The following is an 18685-nucleotide window of genomic DNA, read 5'->3' on the forward strand; positions in this document are numbered from 1 at the left end:
CCAACATATTAATTAGAAATCCAATTTAAAGTAATGCCCACCTTAAAAACAAATGCAAATTGCTAAGAGAGTCTATGAAACAAAAAGTAATCATGCATCTCTGTGGAACCCAGTTTCTTGATTGTGGTCCAATCTCCCATCCCCACCCCATCCCATTTTTAACCACAATACAAGCAAGTAAAACAACAATATATATAGTGTCTTCTAATAAATGTTGGTCATGGGATCAAGCCAGATGTTATGGGGGGCACATGACTGTTGCCAGCCTCCTCTTCCCTAGTGTAGCTCTCCAGATGTTGCTGTACTCCAGCTCCCATCATCCCTTACCACTGGCCATGCTGGCTGGGGCTGGTGGCAGCTGAAGTCCAACACAATCCAGTGGGCCAAAAGTTCCCCATCCGTGCCCTGTAACATCTAATTACACCATCAGAATCCTCCTTCTAGTTTCTTTTGCCAGCATTTAATATTGGTCAAAGGGAACAGAATATATAAGGCACCCATTAATTGCATGAGCTGCTAGCATACACCGTAAGCAAAGAACTGCCAGGAATGACAGATTTAATTGACCCGCCTTAACTCTTGTTGAAGAAGAAGAAGAAGAGGAGGAGGAGGAGGAAGAGTTTGGATTTGATATCCTGCTTTATCACTACCCGAAGGAGTCCCAAAGCGGCTAACAATCTCCTTTCCCTTCCTCCCCCACAACAAGCACTCTGTGAGGTGAGTGAGGCTGAGAGACTTCAGAGAAGCGTGACTAGCCCAAGGTCACCCAGCAGCTGCATGTGGAGGAGCGGAGACGCGAACCCGGTTCCCCAGATTACGAATCTACCACTCTTAACCACTACACCACACTGGCACCCATCAGATGACAGAAAATTGTACATATTCCTGCAAAATAATCTTTTTCTTTCTTTTTTGTCCTAAGGAAATGTCACTTCGAGCCCATTAAAACAATTAGTCTTTTGCTGATATTTCTAGCAGATGTTCCACAGTGTAAGGGGGATCATTTGGAGTAAACTGAAGTTAGCTTAAAAGAGGCCCTATACATGTATTCAAGAGTATTCTACAGAAATGTCTTTGTTCCATGAGAAAACGTTGCCTCCCAATGCTCAGGCTTCATGGCACTCAAATTGAAATGGACATCAAATGCCCAAGGCGGCTGCTGAACTGTGTGCCACTTTTGCACCAATGACATTTGCTTTATACAGGCGCAGATGTAATGTTCCTAATCAGGCCGTGGGATTGCAAACTTCCTTCGCCCACCACCTCCTCCGTTCAGAAGCACAAGTCTAACCACATCAGCACTGACTATAACAACGGTTAAAGCTAAATGGATTTCCCACTTAGCCCAGAATCTGAAAACAACTTTAAGCCATTATTTTGGATTTTGCATTAAGCAAGTCAACGCAGTTGGAACTTGGACACAGAAGACAGGCCACTACAAATCTACTCCGACCAGCAGCAACTCCCAGGCTCCTGCACAGAGGTAGTAGGCACAGGAGTCTTCCCTTAGTCCTGCTACCGAATATTCTTTTAATTACAGGTGCTGGAGATTGAACCTCGGACATTTTTGGCATGGAAAGCATTTCCTCAACCCATTGTACTATGGTACTTCTCATACCCGTGATGGCAACCAGTAGTAGGGGATGTAGTGAGGTGGAGCAGAGCCACCCTTCTGACAACAGCATTGTTGCTGCAAACCTGGACTGGGATGGGGTGAGATAAGGGCCATGTAATGGAAGTGTCAGGTGACCACACCCTGATAAGCAGTGTCAGGAGGGCAGCTCTGCCCTACCATGCACATACCGCTACTAATTGAACAGGGGTGGCATTGTGGTCTAAACCACTGAGCCTCTTGGGTTTGCCGATCGGAAGGTCAGCGGTTCGAATACCCACGACAGAGTGAGCTCCCGTTGCTCTGTCCCAGCTCCTGCCAACCCAGCAGTTCGAAAGCACACTAGTGCAAGTAAATAAGTAGGTACCGCAGCAGCGGGAAGGTAAACGGCGTTTCTGTGTGCTCTGGTTTCCATCACGGTGTTCCGCTGTGCCAGAAGCAGTTTAGTCATGCTGGCCACATGATTCGGAAAGCTGCCTGTGGACAAACACTGGCTCCCTCGGCCTGAAAGCGAGATGAGTGCCGCAACCCCGTAGTCACCTTTGACTGGGCTTAACCGTCCAAGGGTCCTTTACCTTTTTTACCTTTTACTAATCGGAATTTGTGCTGCAGGAGATCCTGTTGCCTGCTCCTGGTTGCTTAGCCATGTCCAACTGTAGTACCCTATAACTAACTAGGGTAAAGCCATCAGGAGCTGTACATTTGCTGCAGCCCAGGAAAGCATTTTTAAAATCCACCTTAAGCATGGCAAGGATAATGTGGGATACCAATTTAGGAAAATGAATGAAAGAAACTATCAAATAATTCAGCTGCCTGCCCCAGCCTGTGTTGTCTCAACCTGGGACCCTTCAAGTTCCTAATGGTCCCTGTTGCCCCATCTGGGGACATCGCCCATTAACAGGCTGGCCCCCATGCTCACTATTACTGCTTCCGCTCCAAACTCTATTTACTTTTATCTGGTCTCTTGCTTCAGCTTTCTTTTGCACACTTGCCTCATTAAATCCCTCCTCAAACCTAATCCTTGGAGAATCATTTTTTTTTATTAGCAACATTGTCAGCAGCCGCTTAAGAACCTCTGTGTCAGCAACATGACTGCAAATCTGTATCATATGTCCACATTTTATATTTGTTTATGTCTTGCCTTTTCCATTCTACTCTTCTTTGTGGTACACTATGGGCTGCCAGGTCAGGGTTTTTATTTTTATTATTATTTTAATGCCTGAAGTTCTTCGAAGCTCTCAGCAATTGTGCTGGGTATGTTGCAAATCAAAATGAAAATTTGTGTTAAAAATGTTTTTGCCTTTTAGTTGTGGTTTCCATGCCATTTAACATTTGGCAGATCTCAATGCACGAGCTAGCAGCTCCACATAGTGGATAAAGAACAAGTGGCATGGACAACCTATGTCTATGCAGTTAGCAGTGTCGCTGATGATTAGCACCATCATGCAGAGAGAGACAGGAAGAGATAAGTGTACACCAGCTAAGGATGGATTCATCAATTTGTACATTCGTACTGTTCCACCCCCATTTTCACATTACTATGCATGGAAATCATCTTCAAATATTACTCTCTCTCAATGTACGCTATTCTAAATGCATGTTCTAAAACACATGTTTCGTTTGCGTGCATTTTCAAAGCTGGGGATTGTGTTATTGCAAAATTCAAGGAAGTGAAAACTTGAAGGATAAATTTCGCATTTCCCGTTCCATACATTTGTCTGGGTGGTGCATATCAAACTATTTCCCATAGGAATTCACAGAAAGCAAATTCCTCAAACATCTCCAGCAGGTATTTTTACACCTCTGAACAGTGGGATCCTCCATTCACCCTTTTAAGTTTTCCTGCTCTTAAAAAGTGGTTTGCCATGTACTGTATATGGAAGTTGCTTGGAAGATAAGCCCCACTGCACATGCGTAGTAGGGTTGTGTATGCGTGGTAGAGATTAGGTGGTTCCCTTTAACTTAAACATTATTTAATATAAATAATGGCATTCAACTGAGCCAATAGGATTATAATAATTCCAAAGAGAGTAATTCTAAAATATAATTATAACTAGATATATTTTATCTAGAGAATCTAGAGATCTAGAGAATTATTATCTAGTGATAATAATTTATCTAGAGGACTCCAGTCATGTACTTTGTTCATTATCCCTCCAGCCCAGCCCAATGGAACCACTGACTTCCCTCATCTATGATGGCAGTTTTATATGGCTATCACAATGAAACAAAAGTGATGGGTAAGAACACTGAACTCGCCAGGCGTAGTTCACCCACTTCACCCACTGTTTTACCCCTGAGACGTATAAACAACTCTGCAGATAAAAAGAGTAGCTCTGCTTGCCTCAGTAGGAAAGTCCACCAAGACAGGGACACTGATGTAGGAGGGGTCCATTAAAAGATGTCTGTGGTCTTCCACACCGGTTTATCTGTCCTTACTTCCCTGCATAGCCCTGTTATAACCACTTAAACGTTGTCAGCCTGCCTCTATAAAAGCCCGAACCAAGTCCCAGCCATTTTCTGAAAAATGACTCCTTTCTCTCAGAGAAAGATGAAATAGTCAGCGCAGAAGACCCTAGTGTCCTGGGACCAGTAAGATAAAAAAAGTCTTTAAACATGAATAAATTGCTCCAGTAACCGAAATCAAGGGTATGAAACACACAGAGGTGGTGCCAAGGTCATCCCTTAAAGATACAACGAGAGTTAAATGAATACCTCCAGGAGTGCTCTCTCCCTATGCTTAGTGATACCCATTAACCATGTTAGTATACAGTTCTATAGAAGCTCTCACCTAGCAAACTTGGTGCCCTCCAGATGTTGTTGGACTACAGCTCCCATCATCCCCAACAACTGACCATGCTGATTGGGGGTGATGTAGTCTATAACACCTGGATGGCACTGCATTGGGGAAGGCTAGTCTAGCACTACAAAATGTCTCTCTTGCTGATTGCATAACTATGTCACACTGCTTCTATCCTCAGCAGTCAAAGTCCCCTATGACCATCTGTTCTTCTTTGTATGTGTTGGAACCACAACTCTACGAGTGGGCAGTTAGGCCAAATCCAGCTGTCAAGGAGAATGCCACCTTTTCCCCCCATACCTAGTTTCCCACCGAGAAGCATATGAGGAAGGAGTACCAGTCGTGACAATAAGATGACCCTACATAGTGCTTGTGGGGTGGGGATACAGGCTATCACAACATTTCCATTTCAAAACAGCCCTGCAGAAAATAACTTGCTGACCAGGGATCAATATAATGTTACTCCTCTTTCTGCACTTTTTCCTCCAAAACCCTGATTTCACTTCACAGGCCAGTTTTTTTTTAGTTCACGGCCCCTCTCTAATCTTATTCTGTCATCCAAACCACCAAATAATCAGCAGCAATCTCTGAAGCAAGCAAGTGCACAGTCGTGATGTGCTCAGCCTGACACTGTATGCTCAATCAAGCACCGGCAAGTGGAAGGGGAGGAACCAAACAGGGCATCTCCAAAACCATCCTAAAGCCAGTCAGCCAGCCAGGTAAGGAGACAGGAGGGGGAGCAGGATCCTTATACCGCTCTGCAAAGCACCACATGCATTGATGTACTAAAGATAACAATGAACAATGAAGACTTGCTCATTGCAACTATCCCCTCCACAAAGCCTTAGGGATCACACAGTGATTTGCACAATTACAGAAAGCATGCCACATTTTGGGCGTTGCTTGGAGTTTCTGGAAGTGACTCTTTGGTGACAAAAAGGGTGGAAACTCTGAACCACGTCAGATAGTTTAAATGAGAAAAGGCAAAGGCTTGCTTTGGAGAGTTAACTACCATTCTGTATCTCCAGCTGAACTTAGAAATCCCATTACAAATATAGCTATGAGGATGGAAAGACAGCCATCTTTTTATCTTAGCACTTTGTATCCATTGTGTGCAAAAGATGATGGTCAAATGTGCTATGGTGCAATCTGTATAGTAATAAAATAAAACAAAATAAAATATCAGGTCAGCTCACTCAGTTGTTGTGCACGTTTTTTAATCTGGAAACTTATCACACGTGGTTAGAAGCACACACACGCACAACCTGGAAACACTGATAGAAGAAAAATATAAAAGTGTGCACACTTGGGGGGGGGGGAGAGGAAGGAACAGTGCCAGGAGGGAAAAAGAGCAATATATCCTTTCCCCTTTAACAATACACTTGTTGTGCTCCTATGTTTGCACAGTCTTGAAACAGCTTTTCTCTGGCTTCCTGGCTGTTTCCAAGGTCCATTCAAAGTGCAATGGTTGGGACCCAAGGCTGTTCATCCCCATATGAACCTGCCCAGGCATTAAGATCTGCCCCAGAAGCCCTTCTCTTGCTGCCCTGCATTCAGACATGAGGAATTTAGTGACCAGAGAAAGGTGGCACAGTCTGTATATGGAATGTGCTCCCCAGAGAGCCCCAGCTGCCTTCTCTGTGCTGCATTAGGCATCTGATTAAGGCCAAACTAAACACTGTGTTAACTCTGGAGAACTTTTGCAAAGACTGTTTTATTTACGTTTTTATCTGGTGCTCACTACTTTTATTGTTGTTGATGTTGTTGTTGTCTGATGATGTTGCTGTGCTTGATTTCACTCCACCGATATATCCTAAACTTAGTTTCTGCTTTACGGATATTTACTGTTTGCCGCTTTGGAAATTTGCTTAGAATCTAAAAGCAGGGTAAACTAGGTAAAATAGATTTGGGTCCCAACTGCTGCAAGGGCCGTTTGGCTTGTGGAATGGGGGGTGGGGTGGGGCGGTCTAGTCTCTCTATCCACACTAGAACCTCTCACTTTCCCCAATTGCTGATCCTGAGGGCCAGGGACCATGAGAAACGGCCTGGATTTGGTTCACAGGACTGTAGCTGGAACGGTGGTGGGGAGGGAGCGAAATCGGCAGAAATCAAGGGCTCCCCTCCCCCTCTTGAATGAGTGCAGCTGCCTTCTGCTAGTACACCATTGGATCCCAGCCATTTCCCCGCCAGGCTTAAGTCAACTGGTAAATGAAGTTCCGTATGTAATAGTAAGCTTCAGAATCAGAACAATTGATTCCAAGCTATTTTTAATGTTTTCTAGCAAGTAAACTAAAAATAAAAAGGGTCAGGGTCAGGCTTGAGGAAGCCCCCTCAGGAGGCTTCCCTAATGTGCCAACATCCCTGATCCATGCCAGTTGATGACCCCCTGTCCTCCTGCTTATTCTATTTCTCTCTGCAGAACAGGTAGGTGGGTGGCTTACTAAAGAGGAGCAGAGACAGTAGTAGTGGCACTCCTCTGATGTGGGTGGCAATTGCTGCAAATGCCGCGATGTCACTGAGTCTAGCTCTGGGGCCACTGCAGACAGCTACAAGCTACAGTGGCTGCCCAGCAATGACTGGAGCACCAGCAGCAGCAGTGGCCCCTCAGCAGATGGCATATTGTGGTGCCGTCTCTGGCTAGGGGGCAGATTTAGGAATTATTGACATACGGTAGTACATATTGATTTTACAGGCCACCTTTACATGTTGCAAAAGCAGTTCCGGTAACAACAACAGCAACAACAGGATTGTTGCCCAAGACTCATCTGGACTTATTCCACGCGTTCAAAGTTAACAAGGAACTGTCCTCAGTTTATTCTGTTTAGAGAAGGAATATCTATAAGCTGTTTTACACAGTCCATTTTCTCCTACAAGCAACAATCCCAGCACTCCCTGAGCACATGCTCATGTGAACCAATGCAATGTGTGAACCTGGTAACCAGGCACACGGCAGGCAGAGAATCCCATAAGAGGCATTTATTCCAGCCGCCACCACCACAGGAATTTCCACTGGCTCTGTTTCGTAACGATCTGGTTCACATTTCATTTGTCCGCATGTACCTGGAGCTATTAGGCTTTGGGACTGTTTGCATGTAAAACAAAATATATTGTCTGAGCTGGTATCTAAGTTTTATAATCTGGATAAGTGCAGAAATAAGTTTTTCAAAAGAAGAGTGAATATCTGGTCTAGGAAAACGCTGGTGGGAAAATCCTGTTCAAGTGCTCCTTTGACAAAGCTACCTTTCTGATCTTTTTTATAAATGGATCTGATTCAGCCATGCAAGTTTAACATTCAAATAAAAGAATGAATATAATTTTAATTCTTCCTTTCTTCAAGTTTCTCAAAGGCACCCCAAAAAGTGGAAACAGAAAGCGGAACATAATTTTCTAGTGGTGGCCCTAGGTGTGACTGTCTTACCTGTGCTGTAGAAGGAAAACACTTATCAGGATACTACTGCTTCAATACGACTGACAATTGTATACATCTAATACATGCCACTAGTCATGGGAATTGGAGGTACACAATTGTTGTCGCTCATTAGACATAGAATTTTACGCACAGGAACCACAAAATTATACTAAGTAGAGAAATTTGCAAGGGTCTAATTGAGAAATCTTGTTTTCTCAATCAGAAACATTTTTTTTAAAATTATTATTTTTAAGCCTGCTAGTCTGTGTGCTTTGTGAAAGAGAAGGTTAGGCTTACATATCTATGGTGCTATAGGCTATAGAAATATCTACTCACAACCTGCTTGTATCTCAGGGGGAGTATTCAAAAGCATCATGGCAGTGGCAGCATCAATGTCAGGATCTGGAAAAATCAACCAATAAATACATTAATTTACAAGTGGACCAATTTCCACTCCCACTAATTTAAAGAATGAACGGAATCTCCACAGTGACGAGTGTTACCAAAAAGTAAGATTAAATTTGCCAATATCTATATATATATATAACTGGGAAAAGAAAGATCCTCACATTTATAAAAAGTTTGTGTATTATTTATTATTATATGTGGTCCCAGTGCTACAGAATTGGCCACCATTCTGCATTTTCCTGCTGGGGTAGCCATGTCGTTGTTGCGTTCTCAGATAACACTAAACCAAAAAACCTTGGTTTATTGAACTAGGCTATGCACAAAGGGGATGTACTGTATTTTTTGCTCCATGAGACACACTTTTTTCCTCCTAAAAAGCCAGGGGAAATATCTGTGTGTCTTATATAGCGAATCGCCCGAGCTGAATCGCCCGAGTGCAGGGGTGAAAAGTGGATTGTGCAGCACGGAGGAGGGAAGGCTGCAGAGAGGAGGCTGCTGGGGTTCAGGGGCACCGGGGAAGAGCCCTCCCATCGGAGCGCTGCTGCGCCGCCACCGCCAGGCTGGGCTGTGCAGTAGAAGTGGCGGCGAAAGTGGCAGCGGCAGCAGCAGCACCTCTGTCAATCAGGCGGACTTCCCTCCCGCACACGCTTCCCAGCCAGCCGCCAGGTGGTGTCTTGGCTGCCTTCACAGGGGAGAGCGGCCGCTCGGAGTGGAGGGCGATGCACCAGGGTGAGCGCCGGTGGGGCAGAGGGTTCTCCGCTGCGGGCAAGAGGCGGGTGCCGGCTGCCCTCCAATGCGGTCAGAGCCCCCTGCAGGGCACTTCTGGCAGCCTCTAAGATGCGTCTCTTTAGCGCTCCAAAGTGGAGCAGAGCAGCACCCGAACACACGTCCCCTATTTACTCCAGAGGAATCCAGCCACTATGTAGGTGTGTCTTACGGTCAGGTATGTCTTATGGCGCAAAAAATAAGTCACTCTCAACACAGCTCCTTTGCTCCTCTCTGCATTTAAGTGGCAAAAAAACCCCCAGGATTCAGCACTAAACCATTGTTTCCCATTACACGTGCACCCAGAAACTACAGTTAGCAGATTCCAAGCAAGCCAGGATATTAAGTCAACGAAACCATGGCTTGATATCCCGGCTTGTTTTGAAGTAGCTAATCATAGTCTCAAGTGTGCCGTGAAACAGGAGGCTATGGCCAAGTGCTGAATCCTGGTTTGTGAAGAGAGGAGCAAAGCGGCAGGAAAGGTCCGATCCGAGGGTTCACACAATTCATGCATATCTTAGCATATTAAGGACCCTCCAACAGCCTTGTGTCATCACTGGAGTCCAAACCATATCAATTCCAGATAACATGGCCAACAATCGGGGTGATGGCACATGTGGTCCAAACATCTTTTTTTGCATTACATGCAAACACAGGAAGAGTGTTGTGGCACCTTCAAAAGATTAAATATGTGCCACGGGATTCTTTCTCTGTGTGTATGAATTCCTTTCAGAGTTGTGATGGAGATTTCTGTGAAACTCAGGGTACGCTCCAGTCCCCCCAAAGTCACAGCGTTTGCATGCAGAGGTATTATTATAGGGTTCACCTGACCCCCTTTTCCTCATTTCACAGCTCTGACTCATGCAGTCCCTTCAGGGACTGAGAAATCTCTGTGTGCTTTCCACACCTCCACTCAACCCTCCCTTTTGCCTGGAATACTACCGGTAGTTACAAGAGTTTCATTGAGCTCTATGGCAATTACTCAGTTTGAAAGCAGTGTTAGAAACTGAGATATGAAAGCTAGGAGCTAAATAGCACCTTAAACCTAGGTTATGGACGCAACAACGGAATATCAAGGTACGGTTTTTTTTACAGCAAAATACAAAGCTGAAAATGAATGAATGACCATTTTTCACATGGTCTAGTCCTCCCCCTGCCTGCCCCCCTAATATTCTTAAGAGGGTCTCTCCAGTCTTCAGAGTAGCTGGAAGTGGAGAGGCAGAAAAAGGTCCTCCTTTCCTTCCACTCTGCAGTTTTAATCTGAAATCTTAGGCGCAGTACTGTGTGCCCAGAGCTCAGAAACTGCTCGCGCTAATGAAATTCCCTGTCGCAAAATGCGCCTAGAACAATGCGAGTTTCGAACATTGTGTGTAAGTGCTATTCCTGAGGGGAAATCCCTGCCGATATGTATCAGATCATTGAGCTGTAGCATGTGTGTGAGCTAAAAGAGCAGACTGGACAGTCTTAGTACGTAGGGTGTACAGAAACACAACAATAGGACATCATGCACACACACCCCGTGCCCCAGCCAGTAAGAATTAAAATTATGTGCCTATATAGGGAGCTTGAGAACCATGTATGGAGGGGGGCGGCAAACCCCACAAAGGCACCACAAAGCCATTTGCATCAGGACCACTGTTACTTTTAATAGAAGGATCATCACTTGTCTGCCGTTATCCCTAATCGGTTTCTGAATCCATCATGCGCAGTTGGTTGACAGATGGCAAAGTAAGGGACACAGAGCAAAATATGATCCTTTTATAACTATATTCACTTGCCTCCAAGAGGAGGCCGCACGGTTGCTGTGGAAATAGGGGTAGCCGTGACAACGGTAAACAACCAAGAACGGCCAGTGAATAAGCTGAAAAGAACATCTGCCCCAGCAAAGCGTCCCAGCTGCCCTAGGGCGAAACTTGCTAATCGCCTAGTGATGCTGTGTGACAGGGAAAGCCGCCTATGCCATGTTCAAATAAATGAAGTGTGCAATTGAAGCAGACATAAAAATGCACACCCTTGACGACTGCTGCCTCTGTGCTACTAAACTGAATGACTAATGGGATCATTTTTAAGGTGGTGGTGGTGGTGGGGGGGCGCAGGGGAGAAGAGGGAGGTGAAACACTTGTCACTATTTATGCTAAATTACATACCGCAAAAATTCAATTTGCTGCTAATAGCTTCTTGGCATTTTATTTCGGGTATTATGTTGGAAAATTACATTTTAGTGTTAAAAATACATATTTCATATTTGTTATAAATGCAGTTCAATTTCAAGGGTAATAACGTAATGGAGTAGAAAGCCCTGCAATCTGTTAATAAATACAGACTGCACACAACCTAAGCGGTTGTAATGGCCACTCTTCTCTCTCTCTCTCTCTCTTTCTCTTTCTCTCTCTTTCTCCCCCACCCCCAATCCTCTCACACACAATTTCTTTCACCTTTTATGGACTTATTTATTTGATGTGTATGCCATCCTCCTTTACAGATGAAGGCTTCACTCCCTCTTATAGCAAACTCAATGACCCCACCCCCCTTCCCGGTACTGTGCTAACATCAACAGAGCTGAAATACGGTTACTCAGAAATAAGAGGGAACTAACAGTGTGCACGGAGAAGCACCAAAGTTTGAGGAACTACCAAAAATCTTTTGGGTTGTTGTTTTTTAAAAGCCGCATACAAAGTGGGTGTGGGAACCCCACTCCCCAACAGAGATGGAAAAACCAAAGAGGAAGAAAAGAAACGCAGGGTTGGCTGCAGGACGACTTGCAACCACGCTGTTTCCCCTCTGCTCTGACTGGCGCTGCTTCCTGTTCTGGAAGGAAAGGCAATCTTCTATCACTTCATGCCCAGGTGCAAAGGCGCAACAACAGAGGAGCCCCCCCCCCTAAAAAAAGTGCCCAGGGCTCAGTAGAGAAGAAAACTTGACTGAACGTATGGTGGTCAGGGTAATTGCAGGGTCATTCATAAGCCGCTGTGCACGTGGATAAACAGTCTATTGCACCCAACTCATTCACAGGCATGGGGACCCATGCATTCACAGGCATGGGGACAATGGCATGTATTGCTGCACATCTGGACGTCACCTGTGAACTGTCCTGCCCTCCGAGCATGCTTCTGCAGAACAAGCAGCTCCATAACCACCCATCAGTGATATGGGGTGGAGTGCTTTATTGGTCTGAAGAAAACAATCCATTTCATAAGCTCATCAGTAGCTATGAATCTGAAATTTGCCAACAGTATTAGGCAAACTTGGCAGCGACAAAAGTTTTCTTGCATTGTTTACTAACTCCAAGTAAAACGAATGTGCTAAATTATGCCAACTGCATGTCAGTGCAGAACAGAACATGATCTACTTTGGATTACAGGATGATAAAGCAAGAGCAGCTAAAAAAAAAAAGAGCATTAGACCAGGGGTCCCCAGACTTTCTGCGCGGCGGGCCGGTGCCCGCTGCGCCGACCGCGCGGTGGGCCGGAGGGCAGGGGAGTGCGCGCGCAGCGGGCCGGAGGGCGGGGGAGTGCGCGCCCGTGCGCATGCGCACACGCACACGGGCGGGGAAAAAATCGCCAAAAATCGCTTGTGCGCATGCGTATGGGCCTCCCCCGACCCGGAAGTGCACCAGAAATGACCTCTTCCGGGTCGGGAGAGGCCCATACGCATGCGCACAAAGGATTTTCGGCGATTTTTTGCCGTTTTTTTAGATCGCCGCTGCGCCGCGCGCCGTGAGAGCGGGCGGCGGCAGCGGGCGGCGGGAGTCGTCGCGGGCCGGATTGGAAGGCCGATTGGGCCGCATCCGGCCCGGGGGCCGTAGTTTGGGGACCCCTGCATTAGACTGTCCGCACATACAGGCAGCGTTCGAAAATTCCCAGGCGCATTTTGCTACTGGTATGGGTCGAACAGCAACTACATGGAGATTTCTGCGGTGGGCGGAGATTAAAACCGAACGCATCTTAGAATATAAAATGTCACCTCTCGAGTTATGCAAGCATATTCTGATATGCGGGAGTTCTACCTAAACAAAAAAAAAAAATGCTGAAATGAATCGTGTGGTTCCTGTCCCAATCAAATGTGTCATTTCATGTTGATTTTAAAATTAACCCAATGCCATATTTGTTTGAAAAACAACCCCTCTTTCACATTTCTCCTTTCAAAAGTTAATGCACACATCCTGAAACAGTGGGGTGGGGTGGCAGTGCTTACTTGACCTCCCGAAAGCCGAGTCACTTCTGTTTACTGAGAGGGAGAGGGGCAAAGCAATGGGGAGGGCAGTGCAGAGACATCAAAGTGGCAGGAGGTCCAGATTTAACTCTGCTGGTGCATCTGCACCACACTGCCCTTCCTGCTGCCTTGCCACTCTACCTGAAGGTGAGCAGCATCAACGCTGCTGTCAGGAGGTCAGATAAGAACCGCTGCTCCATCATGCCGTCCACTACTGTCCTGAAAAAGGAAAGAAAATAAAGAAATGCCCTCGTTTCTCTCACGACTATGTCAATGCGAATTATGAATGCTGACGGTGTTAGAAGAAAACTCAGGCTATTGGATGAGAAGTTCATATGAGAAACAGGACGTCTTTATAATCTCAATCACGTGGAGCCTTACGCGTGATGTGGGCCATATTCATCACAAAGTCACAGATAATTACCAAAGAACTACTTTAGAGACAGACAGACAGACAGACAGACAGACAGACAGACACAGACACACACACACAGACAGACAGACACACACACACACTGCAAAGGCTGGCATATTCCGCAACAGCAATCTGTACTTTCATTTCTTAGAAACCAAACCTTAGCTCCCCATCAGTTCTAATGGTTTGTCATGGCACATTGGATGGGTCTGCTATTCAAGTACCACAACTCCAGAGTCCCTAAATTAGGGGTGAGGGACCTCTTTCAGCCTGTCAGCTGCATTCCCTCATGGGGAACCTTCTAGGGATCATGTGGCAGTGGTAGGTGGAGCCAGGGGCAAAGTTGGTGGAGCAACATACGTGACTTTTACTTTCACACAGCAGGCTACATTCCTTCCATGCAAAAGCCAGAGGTTTACAACTCTTTCCTCCTTCTAGGCAATCCATTTTACATGCATTCCTCCAAATGCCCCTAGAGGCATTATCTCATTCTCTACAGGCAAAAGCACTCAAGGAGCACATGGATCAGAAATGAGGATGTTTGATAAATATAAGCCATATAAATGAATTTAGTTGTGCGACACATTTCAATGTGTGTGTGTGTGTGTAAACTGAGATGATCTTGAGTTTTGAGTTTTGACACACCTTGCCTTTCGCAAAGTGACCTAAATCAAAGACAGAATATTACAGACTGAATTAAAAATGCAATTACATTAAATGCAGCATTGCTAATTGATATGAGTGTTATTCCAAATGCAAACCTTTAGTTAAAAAAAAGCAACAGATAAATATACAAAGGCTCTCTAGCAGCAATATATAAACACAATCGCTTTCAATTGCCAAGAGGAAATGAAATGTTTTTCTGTGGTCTACACCATGATACCAACTGGCCTGAAATTATGGAAGCTTTTATATGCTTCTTATAATGTTCCAGTACACGACACTGTGCTGGGGAGATACCAAGCTTGTAGACCATTAATCTTTTCTAGGACAGCAATTCCCAGGTTCAAGTGAGCCATTGTTGGTGTTCTTAGAACAGCTTTCATAAAGTTCGCCGCTGAACAATATGTAACGCTGATAACAGAAATCTTTCTCCCAGTTTTTTTTCTTCATTGTGTACAAGAATTGCTGCTGAATTATATTTAGTATGCAATGGTGGCATTTTATTACTGAATTAAAAATATGAAGTCACAAAAGTTACTGCTAATGGAAGAGATTAGCTTTCTTCCTTCAACCTCTCTGCTTTTGCCCCAGTCTAAATCCACATCAACTGACCCCTCAATTATCTGGAATGCCAACTGAGTGAAAATGTTTAATCAGAACATGATCACAGAAGAGCAGATCATCGGTGCTTTAGCGGGCCAATGGTAGATGCAGGCACAAATTGAGGGATAAAACCTTCATAAAGAGGCAGATTGTCTAAAAATGTGGCAGATGTACACTGAACAAAGTGTATAATAAAATGAATATAATCTCTGCTATTCCTGCCCATTTAGCATACAATATGGTTATATCAAGCCTCTTACCCCAACCATGACCAAACAGTGCACCACTTAGTATGTGGGTCAGCAGGCTAGTAACGCGTCACTGTTCCAAGACCCACAAAACCCATCTGCATGTGAAATGAGATCTGCTCGTGCCCCTGTAACATGCTAGAGGAGACTGAAGTAGAACATAGAATTGTAGAATTGCAGAGGTGGAAGGGACCCAAAGGGTCATCTAGGATCTTACTTTTCACATACAGAAGCTGAGACATTCTGAAGATCTTGGTCTGGTGCCACGCTTAACCATGGCGATGACCATAAACATTGGTTTGCTGCCTTAACTCTACTTAAAATCCCAGATGCATACAGAAACTATGTAGATTGTCAAGCTAAGCCCTGCCCATGGGAGAGTCCCATGGACTGCAAGGAGATCAAACCTATCCATTCTGAAGGAAATCAGCCCTGAGTGCTCACTGGAAGGACAGATCATGAAGCTGAGGCTCCAATACTTTGGCCACCTCATGAGAAGAGAAGACTCCCTGGAAAAGACCCTGATGTTGGGAAAGATTGAGGGCACTAGGAGAAGGGGACGACAGAGGACGAGATGGTTGGATAGTGTTCTCGAAGCTATGAACATGAGTTTGACCAAACTGCGGGAGGCAGTGGAAGACAGGAGTGCCTGGTGTGCTCTGGTCCATGGGGTCACAAAGAGTCGGACATGACTAAACGACTAAACAACAACAACAACAAGAAAGCCCTGCCTGTAGAAAATGTGAAACCTTCATATCATGCGTCATATCATTTAGTAGCTGGGGAAACTGCCTTAACTACGCTCAGAGACTGGATGGTTACTTGAAGTGCAGGTGCTCAAAAATCCAAAAAAAAAAAAAAGCCACTTGCCTTATTGTGTCCCCAGTTCAAGGTAGCTACAACTTGAGATGGGGCTCATTCAGGTCCTTGCACCACAACATTGATCTTTTGTCTGCCAATAGTGATGCATGGCCCAAGAGTCCCCATGAAAGGGAGCTGGTGCCATAATCTGTGGCTGCAATTGGGCACCTGTCCTCCACCATTTGTTAGGGCAATGGGCTTTTTCACGGCTAAGCGGTGGGGGAACCTGCAGAGCAGGGGGTGGAGGTGGTAAAGAATCTGGGCTGCTTGGGTATTGAGTCGAAAACCTGATAAAAGTTGAGGTTGGGACAGAAACCTTGAGGAACTTTCTTGTGCACTTGGATGGAGTGCAATTTTGCTGCACAGTGCCCATTGATTTTGACAGGGCTTGCAAAGGAGAACTACCCAGAGGAATGATTATTATATTTGCTTGATACACAGAGTGAGCTGGAAATAGCAGACATATAAAACAACAGGGCGGTTAAAATCATGATAAAACACAGCATAATCCGAAAACACCATACCACTCCAAATGTCTTCCAATATGGAAGAATCTTTCAGAGAGTAACCAAGGGCTGTGTCAAATGAATCTCCTGAATATGGGCGTTCCACAGCTGTAGTGCAACAACAGAAAAAGCACCAAATGATTAGTGGGTAGGGAAGATGGAGAAAATATTCCTCAGAGTATCTAGAGCAGCCTTCGCCAATCTGGGGCCTTCTGGTCACTTTGGACAACAATTCCCACCAGCCCCCGATTGCATCTGATAGTTGTTGTCCAAAGCTGCTCTAGTAGTAAAAGTCTCCCAACAGTGACCAGACAGAAAGAGGAACATGTATTTTAAAGTCAAGAATAAATATATATATAATGGCTGGGGAACTAGGCTAAAAATCAGTTCAAATCTCACCTCTGCAATAAATTCACTAGGTGGTCCTAAGTTAAGTAACTCTCTCTTTTCAGTCTCCTCTGCATTATGGAGGTAATCCCTCCTTCCGGCAACTCCTGCAGCCAAGCTGGTGCCAAATGCATTACTCTGCTTTCCTTTGGACCACATCCGCAAGGCTGAGAGGGAGGCCTTGTGATCTGGGCAGTCCAGGACCTCTATACATATTGCTCAGGTCACTTCAAAGTTAGAAGTTGCCGGTTTCTGCAGCCACAGTGGGTGATGTGATTCTCCAGTGGTTTGGCTTCACCCCTGGAGGAGCACGCCATTGTTTTTCGAGACTGATGTCAGCATCGATTGTTGCAAGGATTGTAACATGAGAAAGCAGGTAAAGTTATTCTATGGACATGTTATGGTTATTATATTATTTCAGTCAGATGTAAGAATCCCCTGCACTGTGATTTACGCAGAACCGCTTGCGCAGTATTTGAATATATGGCAACTTCAACAAATGAATATCGAAAACTCATTTTCTCTATCATTTCCCAGTTTCAAAAGGGCTTGATGTGCTTTAGGTGTATATGGGCAATGTGTAAAGTCTTTTCCCATACGTAATTAAGAGCATCAAACCAGCCAAGGCAACGGAAACTCATCTGCTTCTTCTTCTTCTTTTAATTACTTCTTCCTAAAGGTTTAGCTTCAAAGCAACTAAGTGCCAAAGAATTCATTAACATAAGACTCATTTTGGAATATTCTCTTTTTTTTAAAGGTAGCTCCTACTAGCATTAAGTACAATAAGAAAGGGTAATATACCTATAGAAGATAATCCCATTGGAGGCTTCACTCATTAATCCTGTGAAAGGGCAAACCGACTCCCCTCCCCCCTCCCCCCAAAAATATCAATGTGAAGAAACACCAAAAGTTCTTAGAACAAGTACTAATGGAGATTAAAGCCCATTTCCCACTGGAACACTTCACAATCCTTGTTTTGCATTGCTCCTGAATCCTGGAGACGGAAGCTAAGTGTATCATAAGGATGTAACATACACATTTCTTTGGAGGATGGAATGTTGAGTGTTCTCTACAGGGAGAGCAATGTTGAATGGCACTGCGATAAGATGCTTTTTAATTCTTTCTTTGGAGCAGGTAAGGGGGGGGGAACAGTCTGCGAACCTTAGCAACAGTAATCTTGCATCAATAGTTTGGAATTGCTGTTTCCCCAAAATTTCATCTAGTTGCGGATACCCCATCTCCCAAAATTACCTCATCCAGAAAAAGCATTTAATGTTCCTCTAAACAAATGCATTATTAATTTAATTTAATTAAAAAAACAGACAGACAAATATTATTTATATCAAGTTACAAGGAAGGAGATTCAACTTAACATCAAAAAGAACTTTCTGACAGTAAGAGCTGTTCTAAGTGGGGTTTGACAATGGAATGGGCTCCCTCGGAAGGTGGTGGACTCTCCTTCACTGGAGGTTTTAAAGCAGAGGTTGGATAGTCATCTGTCATGGATGCTTTTGTTGAGATTCCTGCATTGCAGGGGGCTGGACTAGATGGCCCTTGGGGTACCTTCCAACTCTATAATTTTATGATTCTAAGAAGGGATTTTTACCAATTTTCGCATGGAAATCCTTCCAGACTTCAGCAATTCAACACATCCTACAGGTTCTTTCTATTGACATATATTGCTTTCCAACTTGCAGGAATTGTATTGGTTTCCAGTTGACTAGGACTGACAAATTTTTCATAAGAGTTTTTATAAAACCAGATTAGAAAGGCTACAACAAAAAGCACTTTTAATT

At 44.6% G+C, this 18685-nt stretch overlaps 1 protein-coding gene across 4 annotated transcripts in view; it reads right to left on the bottom strand.

Moving 5' to 3' along the window:
* FOXN3 (forkhead box N3) overlaps positions 1–18685 on the bottom strand; it is a 164660-nt gene that overhangs the window by 23476 nt on the left and 122499 nt on the right. For 2 of the 4 annotated variants that reach the window (XM_035107446.3, XM_035107437.3), the window contains exon 5: positions 8158–8223. The exons of 1 other annotated variant lie outside the window; for it this stretch is intronic. In XM_035107446.3, the coding sequence (XP_034963337.1) occupies positions 8158–8223 (66 nt within the window). The remainder of the gene's footprint in view (positions 1–8157; positions 8224–18685) is intronic. One more of the 4 variants, XM_035107455.3, reaches the window with a different exon arrangement.

Source organism: Zootoca vivipara, chromosome 1 (assembly GCF_965207765.1).
Source record: "Zootoca vivipara chromosome 1, rZooViv2.hap1.1, whole genome shotgun sequence".
In the NCBI taxonomy this organism is placed as follows: domain Eukaryota; kingdom Metazoa; phylum Chordata; class Lepidosauria; order Squamata; family Lacertidae; genus Zootoca; species Zootoca vivipara.